The 16,139-nt window shown below is 42.0% G+C and overlaps 2 protein-coding genes across 6 annotated transcripts; both read left to right on the forward strand.

Annotated features, from left to right (window-relative positions):
* Positions 1–473: 473 nt before the first annotated feature.
* znf384a (zinc finger protein 384 a) lies at positions 474–9,765 on the forward strand. 4 transcript variants are annotated; one of them, XM_003969060.3, is made up of 11 exons: positions 474–625; positions 2,221–2,288; positions 2,940–3,267; positions 3,708–3,830; positions 4,263–4,417; positions 4,531–4,607; positions 4,949–5,173; positions 6,182–6,349; positions 6,937–7,015; positions 7,091–7,249; positions 7,438–9,765. In XM_003969060.3, exons 2-11 carry the CDS (start codon positions 2,226–2,228, stop codon positions 7,858–7,860), a joined length of 1,800 nt encoding a protein of 599 aa, XP_003969109.1. In that variant the 5' UTR covers positions 474–625; positions 2,221–2,225; the 3' UTR covers positions 7,861–9,765. The 4 variants fall into 4 exon arrangements, with proteins under 4 accessions (XP_003969109.1, XP_011607440.1, XP_029700907.1 ...); XM_011609137.2 differs by lacking the exon at positions 474–625 and adding an exon at positions 632–961; XM_011609138.2 differs by lacking the exon at positions 6,182–6,349.
* Positions 9,766–10,601: 836 nt separating this feature from the next.
* kifc1 (kinesin family member C1) lies at positions 10,602–16,113 on the forward strand. 2 transcript variants are annotated; one of them, XM_011609135.2, is made up of 17 exons: positions 10,602–10,701; positions 11,290–11,391; positions 11,609–11,708; positions 11,982–12,035; positions 12,191–12,262; positions 12,572–12,770; positions 12,861–13,026; positions 13,175–13,342; positions 13,429–13,542; positions 13,639–13,725; positions 13,829–14,026; positions 14,167–14,331; positions 14,446–14,584; positions 14,668–14,807; positions 14,935–15,008; positions 15,167–15,242; positions 15,384–16,113. In XM_011609135.2, exons 2-17 carry the CDS (start codon positions 11,293–11,295, stop codon positions 15,426–15,428), a joined length of 1,896 nt encoding a protein of 631 aa, XP_011607437.2. In that variant the 5' UTR covers positions 10,602–10,701; positions 11,290–11,292; the 3' UTR covers positions 15,429–16,113. The 2 variants fall into 2 exon arrangements, with proteins under 2 accessions (XP_011607437.2, XP_011607438.2); XM_011609136.2 differs by lacking the exon at positions 10,602–10,701 and adding an exon at positions 10,797–10,815.
* The last annotated feature ends 26 nt before the right edge of the window (positions 16,114–16,139 follow it).

A 16,139-nucleotide genomic window follows, 5' to 3' on the forward strand; every position in this document is an offset into this window, starting at 1 on the left:
ATCTCAAACCTATATGCTGGTTGTATTTTAAGTTTCATGTGTGATCATCAGGTGGTTTGTGGTACTTTTTTAACATGTCATGAGAAACCTTTTCTTAATTATTGTACTATATAATATCACTGAACATTGTAATAAATGGTGAGAAAATTAATATAATTATTTTTAAAGACACTCGAGAAAAATGTAGGAATAAGCAACACACCGGAAGACAGTGAATAGTCAAATTCAACAAATACACCTAAAGCTGTACAGGAAATGAATTGTTCAAAATTGTGAATAGAATTGTTCATTAAACTTTTATCACGCGTGCTCGGTAAACACAATACATCACACGCAAAGGTTAAGCTGACCACTTATCAGATGAAAAATGCACTTTATCTTAAATTAAATGCGATACTTTTCGACTGTTGAGATTTTATTTTGAAACGTGAGACCGGAAGCACTGTCGCAAGCTTGTGACGTCAGCTTGACTGTCGAGGAGCTCTCGAGAGGGGAAAAAAAGGAAAAAAAAGAGAAGAAAAAAACGGCATATTTGACGGGTTTGAGGGTCGAATTTGGACAAAGTTTCCCAACTGTCCCGACCCGAAGAAGCTCCGGGGGGGTTGACGGGGAGTCGAATTCACCGGTAATTAACACAACAGTTAAAAGTCGATTGTTAATTATCTTATTTTCAGTGTGTCTGAGAGGTCTGTCGTCCAGCCGCCGGAAGTCTGCATGAAGCTGCGTCTCCCACAGAGGCAACGGCGTCGACGCTTTTTTTCTCTACTCGGTTTTTTTTATTCGAGACTTTTTTTTTTCTTTTTTTATTTTCACTCTGCGAGATGAGCAGGGAGTGAGGAATGGAGGCGCAGGGAGCTGGAGTGTTTGTGTTTATTAGCCGACAGGCTCCTAAATCATATGAATATACGGGCCTGCTTGTAGCTAGAGCGAGCCAGCGAACAAAAGGAGAAAATTAATGGAGGCAAGTTAACGTTAGCTAGCTGCCATGGTGCTGTTGCCTTGACCAGCTAACATTAGCCATGTTTGTTTACATCTCTGTCACCTCTTTCAGCGATTGGCAGCTAATTATGAACAGCTCCGGGCGCTTATTTCCCCCAAGATGTTTTACTACTCCAACGACAGATTCACATTTATAAGGCTGTGTTCTATCCCGCTAACGCCAACTAGCATTACCAGCTTGTGCCCCTTGTCAAAAATGGCTCTTGGATCATTTAAGTTCGCCCCTGAACTTTAGCGACGTGCCTAACATTTAGCTTTCGGTTATGCAGCACAGGGAGCTCCTGGATGGTGGAGATAAATGTAAAACATGCCGCCAGTTGTACTGTCCATGGTTTTCATGAAATACACCGCCCCCTTGGTTGTAGGATTATCTTTGCAAATGTATCTCTGCATTAAAGTTTGTAGTTTTCCCATGCAAACGTCTTAAATAAATGAAGCGACAATACATGTCAGTTTAACTTAACCAACATGTAATTACATGTATGATTTTTGTGGGTGTGAGCAATATGGCAATGCTTGACATTAAGAAATTACAAGATCCCCCTCTTACAGACCTAAAATATAGATATTTGATGATGTTAAAGTGCATTCCAACATTTAAAAGAATAAGACTTTGCTATAATTGCAAAGTTAATAAACATTTATTGGTAATTTCTTTAAACAGAAGCAGGCTTTTGGAAAAGATATTTTCGAAACATTGAGGTTATATTAAAATTTTTGTTAGCTTTAATAAGACACTGCTATTCTCCAATATTAGATACAACCATCTGCTGTTGTTGCATGGGCAGCAACCTTCAAAAACTCAATATTTTTGTTTTCGTGCCTCCGTCCTTTTGCAGATTACTTTTTGTCCAGCACTCCGGGGCTTAAACATCTTTACCTGATTCCTTTCACATCCTCCCCTCTGAATCTGATTAGATGATCAAAATGAGTGTGATAGGACAACTAGGCACTAAGCGCACATCTCGCCATCGAGGGGCATATAAACTAAATACGCTATCACGAATGCATTACGCAACAGGCTGCTGGTTGTGAGTACCTGACACTGATATGCAAAAATGTGATCGCTGTTATCTAATGGAGGAGAGGATACGTGGAAAGGAAGCAAATTAAGATGGTCGAAAGGCAGCCATGCATGGTCTCGTTTCACGTGATAGATGAAGAAGGGCAAAATGACGAGGAGGACAGGTGTTTTCTAAGTGTGTTGCTTTTTAATTACAGAAATAATGGACGATTCCCCTTTCAACTCATCATACTTTTGGTCTCCCGTCCCCACTGTACAAGGACAGGTAGAGACAAACTTATTGTTGGAATTGTCTTGAAATACACGTGGTCTAGTGGTATGTGCAATGTCCAAAGCTACCCAGAAGGGATCACCAGTTTGGCTGTCAGGGCCTTACGTTAAACCTTACATGTCAGCAGACAGTGATTTGACCCTGTTCATTTTGTTATTAACACTATCAGATAATGCTCGCTTAACCTCTCACCGAAGTTGTGTAAATGTGAGCGCTGACGTTTGCGAAAGCTCATCTGATAACATTTCTGTTTCACCTCTTCAACCACTCTGCCTTTATTTTGTCAACATTTTGCATCTCACTTGACTTCTTTTTTGACTTTCTTCTCCCTTCATCACACGACTTCATCCGTCCAAACTCACTCACCCTTTGCCTCCTATTCCTGACCAACAACTTTGTATCTTGCATTCTGTGCTGCCATTTTTCCTGTTTTGGGCCCTTTTCCACTTTTTTCCCCTAACGGTCCTGACTTCCCCATCTCTGATCTTCACTCTCCAATCCGGTGATTCGTCCTTTTCTCTTCCTCACCTCATCTTTCCTTGCCATCATTTTGAAACGGCTCATCCTCCTTACTGCTTTGTTACTTCACGTCTCTCCTTTCCTTGCTCTTACCACCAAACTGCCCCTCTACTCATCATCACGTAGATGGAGAACGCCATGTTCCTGAACAAAGCAAAGGAGCAGCTTGGTCCGGAGAAGGCCTCTTTTCCTCACTCCTCTGCATCTTCCACCTCCACGCCCCATTACCCCACGGCTGTGCTGGCCATTCCTGGATCCTTGGAGGCAGGAGCCGGGGTGCGTGTGATCCCAAAACAAGAGGGAAGTGGGGGCACTGCAGGAGGGGGAGGAGGCAGTGGTGGGAGCAACAGTGGCAGTGCATCATTAAGTGTGGTTGGAGGACACCTGCACCAGTCACACACCTCCCAGAACATCACAGTCGTGCCTGTACCCTCCACGGGGATCATGACTGCAGGTGAGTTGGCTCTTCTGCCCTTCTTCCTTCTGGCATCATCTCATGTCTTCCACCATTTCCATTCTCTCTCTCTCACATTATGTGTGTTCACTTTAATAGGAACATAAGTATAAATGTTGACCTAGAACAATGTGAATCCACAAAGCAGGTTATGAATATTCTCATGACACAATAACCTTATACAGTAGTGTTGGTGTATGAACAGAACGTTGGCCCCATCAGGAGCGTCCGTGAAGTTTTTAATCTCATGTAAAAAACACATACATGACAAAAGCATCTAAGAAAAGTTCAAATTTCATTAAAAGAAGTGTTTGATTTTAATATGCCTCAGTCTATTGAATAAAATTCTCATTCTGATTTTACGAATTGTTCTGTTAGATGTAGAAGGTTATCTAGACAGTGCAATACACACACTGTTATAGTGTTTCTTTTCCTCTTAGCCGGGTTAGTGATCACCACCCCGCAGGGCACACTGGTTCCCAGTGCAACCACGCAGTCATTTGTAACTGGACCCCACACTGCCACCACCATGATAGTGTCTGCACTGCACCCCTCAAATGCAGGTAAAGGCCAGTCACAGCTACTTTCAATCATTTTAATATGCCAATAAACTGTTGAGTAATGGCAGGACCCACCTTTTTGCTAGTTGCTGTGACGATATTCCTCAGTTCACATGGATGCCTTGAATAATTTCCATTAACAAACACGGTAGTCTCGAAAACTTTTGACCTAAATTTACTTTTCTATTCAAGTAGGTTATCTTGAGTAGATTATTGTTATAATACATCCATTGTTTAATTCACATTCCCTATGTTGTGTTGTTGAATTCATTCTCACGCCTACAGTGTTTCTGTGTGTCCTTCCATTGTTTTTGTCCTCCCAAGTGATGCAGCATATATCTTTTTTATCACTTTCTATTGGAGCCATGCAGGACGATGCATCTCTACTTGACATATTTAGACTTTCTGCTCTTTACCTTTTCTTTTTGCTCACAGACAAGAAGGAGGACATTGCTATCCCTCCTGCAGTTGTCATGCCAACACCATCAAAACGGGGTAGAAAAAGCAAGCAGGTGATGGGAAGAGTGAGTGGGGTTCCCCCTCCTGGAAGTGATGCCTTAATTTTGGCACACCTCACTGCTGGTGGGCAGGTGAGGCTCGCCAACATTTGTTGTGTGTGTGTCTGTCTATGTGCGTGTGTGTCTGTGTATACGCATATACTATACATACAGAGAGTGACGGTTATATTGCTATTGTCTTCCAGCATCACACCGCCGACCCGTATGATCTATCAAACGATGAGGACGATCACACAAACAAAGATGGCCCCAAATCCTACAGGTAGTAGGAGATTGGATTGTTTTCATGTTTTCACAGCATTTCATTGGACAAAAAAAATGTGCAAATTTAAATTCGACCATGAAGTGAAAGCCGACTCTATTTATTAGTATGAATGTGTGATGTATGTTAATTTTCATATGCTTTCATTCCTCTTATGTTTTCATGTCACCAGGGTGAAACCACAGTCTCTTCACTCTTAAAACTGTGGTTTATACCTCATTCATTAAATTCATTCCTATTCTGTTGTTTTCCTAAATACGTGGAAGTGTGGTTTAAATTAAATTGCTTTGACTGTGTGCCATTAAGGCTTTTCTTTCTCTTTCGCTCTCCATTTTGTTAAGGTGTCGGATGTGTGCAGTAACCTTCTTCAGTAAGTCAGACATGCAAATCCACGCCAAGTCCCACACTGAGGCCAAGCCCCACAAGTGTCCTCACTGCTCAAAGTCCTTTGCCAACTCCAGCTACCTGTCCCAGCACATCCGCATCCACAGCGGGGCCAAGCCCTACACCTGCACCTACTGTCAGAAAACGTTCAGGCAGCTCAGTCACCTGCAGCAGCACACACGGTAATGGGCTGACTGGTTTGTGTGGTTCTGTGTGTCTCTGCATGATGGTGCACTGCTGTTGTGTGAGCCACTGGGAGGATTGCTATGGAAAAAGCAGCAAATGGTGTGGGATAATGTGATATTTTGGATAGTTATAGCAGTGGAAAGCTGGTCTGAATCCCCATTTCTCCCCAACAAACCCAGTAAACCCTGGGTTGAGTCTGTGCTTCTTAAAGTTTTCCCCACATTCAAAATCATGTCTCAACAGACCCCACATCAACTGGTGCTAACTCTATTGACAAATTTGTGAATGGTATCACTTTTAAGGTATATCAGTGAAAATTATATAAATGCTGACCATGCTGACAAGGTGTTGGCTCTTTATATGCCATGTTAGGAAACATCGTGCTAATGTATTTAAAACACAAAGTTTTTCCTCTTTTCTGTATTCTTTATCCTATTACCAAGAACACCCACATGAGCATCACACTGATATTAGTCTTTTTGATATCACTTGTGTCTGTGTGCGGTGGATGAAAGTGTCCATTGTGCTTTCTGTTTGTTTGTCTTCACTCCTGTTACTGCCACTGAGCGCCAACCCCATCATTTTAATCAGGAAGAAGTGCCTCACTGGTCTGCCGCTCATTCTGAACTAACATTAAAATTCAGCTGCAGCAAGAACCAGACATTCATCAACACAGTCACTCCCCACCAAAAGTACTGCACATGAAATGAGAGACTGCAAGCACGCAAGAGAGAGAGAGAGAGAAAGAGAGCGAGAAAGAGCCAAGCGTGACTGTGCTTGCTGTATGTTTTTGTTCTGTGGTTTCACAACTCAGACGCAGCATTAAGAGCACACTGTCAATCTGTGACCAATGAAGCTGATCATGTTAGCATTAACGCATGATTTGATCATCATGAAGTTTGGTCATGCTGTAGCCTAAAAGTCTCTCGCTGTCTCTCTCTTTCTCTTTTTGTGTTTCTCTCTCCCCGACTCCTCATCCCTCCAATCCCGGTTTGCCGTATTAGAAACCACACTGAGGCCAAGCCCCACAAGTGTCCCCACTGCTCCAAGTCGTTTGCCAACTCCAGCTACCTGTCCCAGCACATCCGAATCCACACGGGGGCCAAGCCCTACACCTGTTCCTACTGCCAGAAAACATTCAGGCAGCTCAGTCACCTACAGCAACACACACGGTACTGGGTTGGGCTCTGTGGGTTTGACTGGTTGAGTTTTTGTGTGTGTGTGTGTCTGTGTTTGTGGATGAGCTTCTTTCTCTGTCCAAGAGACATCTGAGCTGTTGACACATTAAATAAAAGTTGCCATGAGTTAACGTGATAAAGGAGGACCGTAAAAGTCTGTAAGGACAACACAGACCAGCTGAGTTGAGTTAATAATTAATAAATACAGCATTTATGATAAATACTGAGAGAGACTGGGAGAGAATCTTCTTCAATGTCACTGAAAAACAAAACTAAGGTTTGGGTTTTTTTTTTTTGTCAAATTCAGACTGGATATTGATGGACCTGCACTCTCCTCTAGTTATTCTACGGCTTTCCTTCAGAACATTGCAACAGTATTTTTATTGAGACTTTTGTAAGAGTCTAAATGAATAAAAATCAGAAACCAGGAAAATATTCCAGAGATGTCTTAGGAAAAGTGACCTCATTGCATTTAAACCACGATGAAGAATCCCGTACCCTCTCATTATCCAAGGGCAGCAAACAGGAACTCAGAGTTGCATCTCAGTTGTAGTGGATTAATGATGTGTATCATTTTCCAGGATACACACTGGTGACCGCCCATACAAGTGTAACCATCCAGGCTGTGAAAAGTCTTTCACTCAGTTGTCCAACCTGCAGGTAAATGTCCTCCTTGTGGCTTTTAAGTTAATTTCTCTGTGATGCAATTTTAAGGCTCTTTTTCTCTTTCAACAGTCTCACCGTCGCCAGCACAACAAAGACAAACCATTCAAGTGCCAGAACTGTAACCGTGGTTACACAGACGCTGCCAGTCTGGAGGTGCACCTGTCCACGCACACCGTGAAACACGCCAAGCTGTTCTCCTGTGGCCTCTGCAACAGATCCTATACCTCGGTACTCTCTCTGACATTCACATTTGGCTTTGAATCAGCGGTTAAATATAGTGTTTCCAGTTATTTAAACATGAAAGTGTCCCCAGTAATGCTAATACCCGCATTGCACTTTCCATCTGTCATATGGCAGAGGGTCACCTTATGTTTTACACCCTACAGTTCATGTCTCCTCTCTCTCCCCAACTCCAGGAGACGTATCTAATGAAACATATGAGGAAGCACAACCCCGACCCGCTAACGGTGGCGGCAACAGTAGCTGCTCAGCAGGCTCAGGGTCTCACGCCAGGCGTAGGTGGCAGAGGCCGAGGGCGTGGCCGAGGAAGAGGAGCTGGTGGAGCAGGCGGGGACAGAACCAGCCAGCTCCAAAGTCAGACCAACCCTAATAACGCTACCCAGAACCCTAACCCTGGACCTCCAAGCAGCTACCAGTCACACCAGCAGCCCACAGAAGCTGTGGTTTCGTGCCCATTTGACCTCCACCAGTACAAAACAGTATCTGCCAGTGAGATCCAGTACAAACCAGTCACTGTGGCAGACCTGCCCGTGACCCACAAAGACCTCTGCCTCACCGTCTCCACATCAGCAATACAGGTGGAGCATATGAACTCATAGACTGCGTCTTCCTACGCTGGTTAACCTACCAATCATATCCGCAGTGTAAAAATGTTGATAAACATAATTTATCAGTATTCAGTATTACAGTCTGCTTACCAAACGTCCACATTCAGATCATCTGGTCAACTGAAGTTCAACACTGAATCATTTTCTATCCCCCCACAGTGAGCAGTGAATGACATTATGTTCAGTCTGGTTTTCACCAGCTGATTGTTGGCCATTATTGAGAAGCTTTAATACTGAGTACTACATTTACTTCCTTGATAGGACGGATATTTTACAAACCTCTTCTCCACTTTTTAAACCTAGCATTGTCAAACATCTCTTCAATGCAATACAGATGTAGGACACTGTTTTGTTATTTCCATAATTTATTCTTCGGCCTGGAATTACATTCTTCCAATTCCTGACATAATCAGTAGATAAGCAAAGTTCACTTTGGGCCTTTTTAATCATATAGGAATTTATAAAAGCAGTTTCAAAATGAGCCACATTTCAGTGAGAATCTTGAACAACCGTTCAGCCTTCTCTGATTTGTGTTTGCATTTGGGAGAATGAAGATGTAAAATATCGGTTTGAAATAATCAAGTTGCACTATTCTCTGAACATATGTGTCCCAGAGAATAATAAGAATTTTTAAAAACACAGATATTAAACCATTATGTAGTTCAAGCCAAAATATGAATGAAAAGATTGGAAGGATCTCAGCACTGAAAGATTCAAAGTTTATTAAGGAGAGACTGAACTGACGCCTCAGCAAACAGCAGTGCAGCATCGGGCTGAACCCTTGTCTGGATCTCATCGTGTGCATCTTTGACTTCATGACTTCCTTATTTACACTCACCGTCACTCAGATTAGAAGAGTTTATGGAGCCATGCTCTTTGCTGGAGCCCCGACTGTTTTACAAAGGAGAAGGACCAGTTGGGAAATGCACTAAATTTGAAGACTGCTGCAGAGAGACCAGAGGAGGGCTGGTTGGGGCTGATCTGCTGATTAAAAAGCACTTGATGAAGTTTGTACTTCATGCCTACGTTTGTGATCATTGTACATTGTACTTTTTTTAAATATATGTATGTATTTTTCTACCAACAGAGGTTCACGTGAACAAACTCTGAGAAAGTGGAGTGAGTGCTTGAATGTTAAAGGGAAGAGAAAGGAAAAAAGTCCCAGTGGAGTGTTATTCCTGGTCCGCTCAGACAGTCAGGGATCCTCCACAGCGTAAAGATAACCCAGCCTTCTGTCAGGCAGTTGTTGGGAAAATGATTGTGTGATAAAAGAATTGACAGGTACTGTTATCAATGTTTGTTTTTTAATGCTTTTTTTCATACATATTTCATTATAACTGTATTACAATTGTTATCCACATTATTATTGACCTGAGGCATTATTGCAGTATGCTGTACATAAATAGATAGAAGAATCATTTTCATCTTTTAAAGGGAAGTATGACCTGTACAAAGCATATATGGGAACTCAACAGAACAAATACCAAATCACTGACTGTTCCTAGGTCACCTTTAATGCATCTGTACCATAATACTGCCTGACAAAATCATCAAAAATGCAAAAGTACAACCCTTACATTTGGAATTGTGCATAAAATTGGTTAAACTAAGGAACAGATTTGCTGTCATGTACCTGTTTTGACAGGTTTTCAGTGCACTTGACAATTATTAGCAGACACAAAGAGAGTTTATTAGATTATGGAACAAAAACCATGTCTGGAGATTATTTCCCAATTCTGTGCGCAAAGATCTGAGGTTATATTCTTCACATTAGCTTATAAAGCAAAATTGTAATTAAGGTGACCTGGGACACCAATGCAACATGTATGTGCACAAACTATCCGATTAAAACGCTGAAACAGCCCATACCTGTGGCTGGTTGACTCATGTATACTCTTTGTATTTTGTTGTGTCCTTTTATGAAAAAAAAATAACACATTGTCAATATTCTTGTTAATGTTATTACTGATGCTCCCCATATTAATAATTGCAGTTATTAACGAACCTCTGATGCTACATCCTTGCATACCGTATGCAGTTACACCTCTTGTTCATCTGAACAGACTGTTTCTTCCTTAATGGAGAATAAAGTGTGGCAACATTTTATGATGAACAGAAGATTTGTTAGTGATATTGTTTGGTCAAACATATAAGATTATCAGTCGATCAGTCATTATTTATAGAGCACTTGTGGTGGTGGTAATAATGTGCTAACTCACAAACATTGTTTTCCTTGTTATAAGTGGTAGTATTATTTTTGCTCACAGTCAGCACTTCATTTGGTCTTGTCAGGTTACCTTAAAGATGGTGAAGCTCATTTTATTAACGTGAATGCAAATAGCATTAGACAAATGCACATTTTACAAACCAAACATGTAAAGAAGTTACATTTAAGTGATGTTTCCAAAATGTAAGGAAACTTGGCAAGATGTAAACATTTCTATTACTAATAACCTGCTATGCCATTATAGACCACGCCGCGGCGCTGTGGTCATATGTAGCACAATTCTTTCCTCAAAACAAGAACATTTCTTGAACAGCTGTTGATATCGTGTGAATGCTTGTTTTTAAAATGCTACTTAAGGCTGGTTCTGTAGCAATTTATCTTTGAATATGTCACGATAGTAAATAGGCGTATTGGAAAACTATCCAGAGTTTTACTTTCGGAACCATAGTGGGCGGGGCGGATGTGTGCGTGGGCGTGGTTTCAATGGCTCAGCCAATCAGGACATCGCGTTCGCGGTGGGCACCAAAACAGTCAGATTTCAAATTCAAACGGACGGAGACTGTGGATTGGCTCAATAACTTAAGGGGAAACTCGGTTTATTTGAGGTAATGCGGTGCAAAATGCAAAGGTTTTCTTTGAAAAATATTCATCTTAGATTCTGAGTATGTTGGATAAAGGATACGTATAGATACGCGTTTGTTAGTCAAGCTTTATCTTTGGTAATTAGACTGTTTTCAAACTGAAGCTAATTGCAGCTAGCAGCTAATGGCGACATGTACATTATTCTGTTTGATCAATGCGGTTCGAGTATGGTTTAAAAAATCTGCAGTAGAAATGCCTGATGAAATAATGTTACAGCCATTGTAAGTTAAGATCCTGCAGTCAATGCTAATATTTTTGCGGCAACTGAAAAGAAGGATTTTCCATTACTGATATATTTCTGACCGAATCCTAGTTTTGTGTCTCGATTTTGATCATTTCTTTCTTGCAACAAAACTAAGCATCTGTTTAGCCAACACTTTCCTGCTTATAGAGTCATAGAACAGACTGTTTTACCTTTCTCAGTCAAGAACTCTGTCCTTTGTGTTTATGATAAAGGGCGATCTTTGTATTTAACCATGTTTGAGTGTTTATATTTTGTCTATGTGTGTTCAGAATAAATTGAACTAATTTGCCCTTTAACCCTGTAACAGAAAATGTCCCGCTTGCCAGTTATGTCAAGCAAAAGGGTTCTTCCAAGCAGCAGCAGCAGCAGTGGCGGCTCAGAGAATGGCCAAGACTATGCGCCTGCTCAGGTTAGTGTAAATACTGACTAGCAGATTGAATTTTTATGTCATAATATGATGTCCGTCCATTTGTCTGCAGTATATCTCTGGTCAAATACTACAAATAACTTGAGTCCATGTAATGTTTATCATCTACATAGTAACTATGCATATTCTCTGTGATGTAAAGTAGGTCCCACACTCATAGCTCCTAAGTTTGCATTATGTTGCTGGTGTTTGTTTGCAGAAGAAGATACGTAAGGACCCAGAGCCCGGGAAAGCATTTGCAGCAGCAACAGTCATTGGTAGCAGGCGGCCACCAGCTGCAGTGACACGAGCGCCCATCTGTGCGTAGCTGCTTCAATCAAATCATTCCAGAACAAGGCTTTTTAGCATTTTCCACCACATTTCCTACATCTGTGGCTGTTTTTGTATTGTCAGGCCTTTACACTAGTTGGCCATCCATGTCTTATTTTTAGTTGTGGTGGAACTTTAATAGAGAGATTCTGACTAAAAAAGCACTGAAGAGAGGATCAGCAACATCAGCATTCAATAGAAATAGGACTGTTTGCTCACTGCCTTTTTCCTCTGAGTTTACCTGTATTGTTTGCATCACACAGCAAAGCCAGTCAGAGGTGTAGGAGCTGCCACTGTGGCTACTGGACCTTCCAGAGGTAAGAGAAAAACATAATTTTACATATTTTACCATTTAGGGGACTGTCAGTTTTATTTCTGAAAATGCCTGCTTTTAGCATCGGAAACAAAAGTTGTAGATTTTTTTAAGACTTCTAGGATTGGTTTTCATGCAGGAATCGTTGCTCTTTTTTAGGTGTTCTCAAACCAACAATGGCTTCAACTGTAGCAAAAGGAGGAAACCTCAAACAGCCCACGGGAACAGCTGGTAGGAAAATAGATTAAAAAATAATCCACTCTACCTTTGGGGGTGTGATCTCCTGCCACTCTCCAAAAGTGCACATCAGTGGTTAATGTCTCCAAATTATAAATGTGTGGATGAATAGTGCACGTCAGGTGTGTATTACACCTCCTTGCTTGATGTCAGTTGAGTTTGGTGAAATCACAAATATTTCTTTAATGTGTAACCCTAACCCTTTAATCCACTGTCCCTTTTTTATTTGTAGAATTTTGTTTCATTCAGATAAAAGTAAAATCAGCAAACATAAATTCTTTCACTACATCCCGTTGAGTGCAGGTGGGACCGGGGCCAACAAACGCAAAGCGTGGGACCTGAAAGGCAAGGTCAGCGACATGGAGGTGAAGATGCGTGACTACCAGACCAAAGTTAAATCCGTGAACAAGGAGAATGAGGTTCTGAGAGGCACCATGGTCCAGAGCCAAACAAGAGTGGCTGAAATAGAAAAGGAGCTGGAGAGGCAGAGAGGGCAGATCAGGTACCAGGATCTGATAAATGAGTTGTGTCATACAGTTGTGATTGTGATTTGTCTGCTTGGAGGCCAAACATGCCACCTTTTTGTGCTTAGAACTTATGAAGAGGAGCTGCAGGTGTTGTCTGGTGTCCGTGACGAGTTGGAAACTGTTTCAAGTGAAAAAATGACTCTTCAAAAAGAGCTGTCTAACTTGGAGGGCAAGTACAAGGTCATGGAGACACTGAGAGACAGCCAAGAGACAGAGCTGCAAACACTGAAGGTACTGAGTCTTCTGTGTATCTGTGGTGCAGTTATGTCAGGAAATATGGATCAGACAACCAGTTCAATTAATAATACATTAATTATGATCCAAATCAGTATATGTAATATGATGCATTGGTGATCTTATATCTGTCCCGTCACTCCAGATCAAACTTTCTGTGCAAGAGTCAACCTTGGCTCGCCTGCAGAGCACCCTCAGAGAGATGGAGGAAGAGGTCTGCTCCCTCAAAGAGACAGTGACCCAGCAGAAGGACGAGCTTCACGCTGGTGAAATGGAGCGCAGGCGGCTCCACAATACCATCCAGGAGCTCAAGGCGAGTGTTGGTGGCTGGAAAAGGCTGCAAGATGAAGGGACCTTCCATATTTGCTGACTTATTATTATTATTATTATTATCTACAGGGAAATATCAGGGTATTTTGCAGAGTGCGCCCCGTTGTGGATGGAGGGGTCAGTAAGCACATCCAGCTGCCTGCCAGCGACACAAAGATGATAACGCTGGCAAAAACAGAGGAGGTGAAAAAAATTGGAGCACATCAGAGCTGGAAAGAAAAAATGAGGTGTCTGTTTTTATCACCAGGGAAGGAACTTAACCATCCTGGTGTCTTTCAGTCTCACACAGGCAAAACTACCGATACTCAGAAGAACTATAACTTCAGCTTTGATCGTGTCTTTGGTCCTGCCGCTTCACAGCAGGAGGTAATTTTAAAACTTTCCCATCGACACTCGGCTTGATTCAAATTACGCAGCTGTAAAAATTCATCTGCTGGCAGAAAAGGAAATCGAATCACTGTGATTGTAGATCTTTGAGGAGATCTCACTGCTGGTGCAGTCTGCTTTGGATGGCTACAACGTCTGCTGCTTTGCCTACGGCCAAACCGGAAGTGGGAAGACATACACCATGGAGGGGGATGAGTTCACGGAAACCAGAGGCGTGATTCCTCGAGCTGTGCAACAGGTCTTCAAGGCAGCAGAGAAACTGGCAGCACAGGGCTGGGAGGTAGGCGCACGATGTGGGACAGGGAGTGTGTGAGCTTTGTCTTTGACAGAACGGGTCTTCGCACACCGTAATTGTGCTGCTGACATTTTTCCGTTCATCGTAACCTTATTGTGTATTTTTTGTATTTTATTTTTTCTCAGTTCAATTTCACAGCAAGTTTTGTTGAAATCTACAACGAGTCTCTGCGAGACCTGCTCTACACCGGCAAAGCCAGCAAGAGACCCGAGCACGAGATCCGAAAGTCTGTCACCAATGAGGTGACGATCACCAACCTCACCTACGAAAAGGTCGTCAATGAGGATCAGGTAGGAAATGTTCCTTAAGTGTTCATTAGTCAGAACCACAATCACTCACCCAGCCTGCTGTGTGCATTCAATGTGTAAGCTGATAGTAATCCTTGTGGCCCATGGGCCTGCCAGGTTCTAGGTCTGATCGCATTGGCCAATCAGAACCGCTCCACGGCCCAGACGGCCCAGAACGACCGCTCCTCTCGCTCCCATTCAGTCTTCCAGCTGGATATCGAGGGAGTGAACGGTGGGAGGGACATCAAGTGCAAGTGTGAGTATAATTCTCCAGCTTGTCTTGTTTTCTAACCTGATTTGTTTGTTATCGGAGTGTTTTCTGTGGGTTTTTTCATACAGCCACCTTGTGTCTGGTGGACCTGGCTGGCAGTGAGCGCATGTTGAAGAGTCAGTCGCAGGGTGAGCGTTTCAAGGAGATGACGGCCATCAACGGCTCCCTCTCTAACCTGGGCATTGTCATCAGCGCACTGGCCAACAAGGTGTGTCAAATAAAAACAACTGTTCTGAGTTCAGCTTTAGGCCAAAGCTTTGATTACGGCTCTGCTTAATGACAAGAATACGTTTTCTGTGAAAATTTAAAAGACCCTCCTTTTTATTCTTTTACAGGAAAACTACATTCCATACAGGAACTCCAAGCTGACGTACCTTCTGCAGGGGTGCTTGGGGGGAAACAGCAAAACGTGAGTTTTCCATCAATGTGGCTCCATGATAATGGAGGCTCAACCTCAGTGGCCCAGAGGTTCCTACACCTGTCTAAAATAGAATAAATGACAAAACCAAAGCCTTTATTTTTTGCATTCTTCTGAGTTTCTATTTGTTGATCTTTCTCCCACCCCAGCCTAATGTTCGTGAACATTGCCCCAGAGCCGGACAGCTTCGGGGAGACCCTCAACTCACTGCGGTTTGCCAGCAAGGTCAGTTCCAGCAGATTTTTGTTTTATGTTAATGTCAGCAACAGCTATGTTATCTGCTTTACAGGGGGGATTTAATCATCTTTAACTTACTTTTACATTGTTACAACACTTTATGATGACGCTTCTTTACTTGTTTTATAGGTGAACGACTGTGTAATTGGGACTGCAAGTGCCAACAGGAAATGAGCAGAAAGGGGAAAAAAAGTGGTTACGGGGGAATTGTGGTGTCTACGCTTGGCCTGCTGGTCACATATTTTAGTGTCTAAATGGTCCATTTGTGTGAAACCCACCAGCTCAGACGAGGTCTCCAAAGTTCAGACATGGCAGGACTTCACAGATGTAATGTTAAAGGCTGACAGTGACCCAAACCGCTGTGATTTCCTGTAGAGTATGTAAATATATGGTCATGGTTATTGTTGTTCACTGGCAAACATAATGATGCCAGTCCGCAATCACCATTTGGTGATTACATCCTCAGGGCCCCTTTTAATGATGGGTAACGAGGCTGTCAAACAATTTAATGCTTCTTTGTTAATCAGCTAGATGTGTACAATATTTTTAGTCATGTTTTTATGCAATTTGCTATTTTTTTGACTTTTCAGTTAGCTGTTATTAATACAAAGTCACATTTTAAAAAGAGACAACTGCATACGTCACATGTATTAAGTTTAGCATGTTACAGTATCATACATCTAACTTGCACAGTAACTGCAAATAAATAGATTTGAATTAACACAATGTTTTTCTTTATGTTGGTGATGCTGTTGAAAGCTTTGTCATCTGCTCAGTGTGGTGAAAGACTTACACACCCATTAGGGATATGTCTGCTTTATTCTGCTTTTAAATAAAATATTCTCAAATATAATGGAAACTTCAAATGTACTGAAATTCTGGTTT

The sequence above is a fragment of the Takifugu rubripes genome, chromosome 12, assembly GCF_901000725.2.
Source record: "Takifugu rubripes chromosome 12, fTakRub1.2, whole genome shotgun sequence".
NCBI lineage: Eukaryota > Metazoa > Chordata > Actinopteri > Tetraodontiformes > Tetraodontidae > Takifugu > Takifugu rubripes.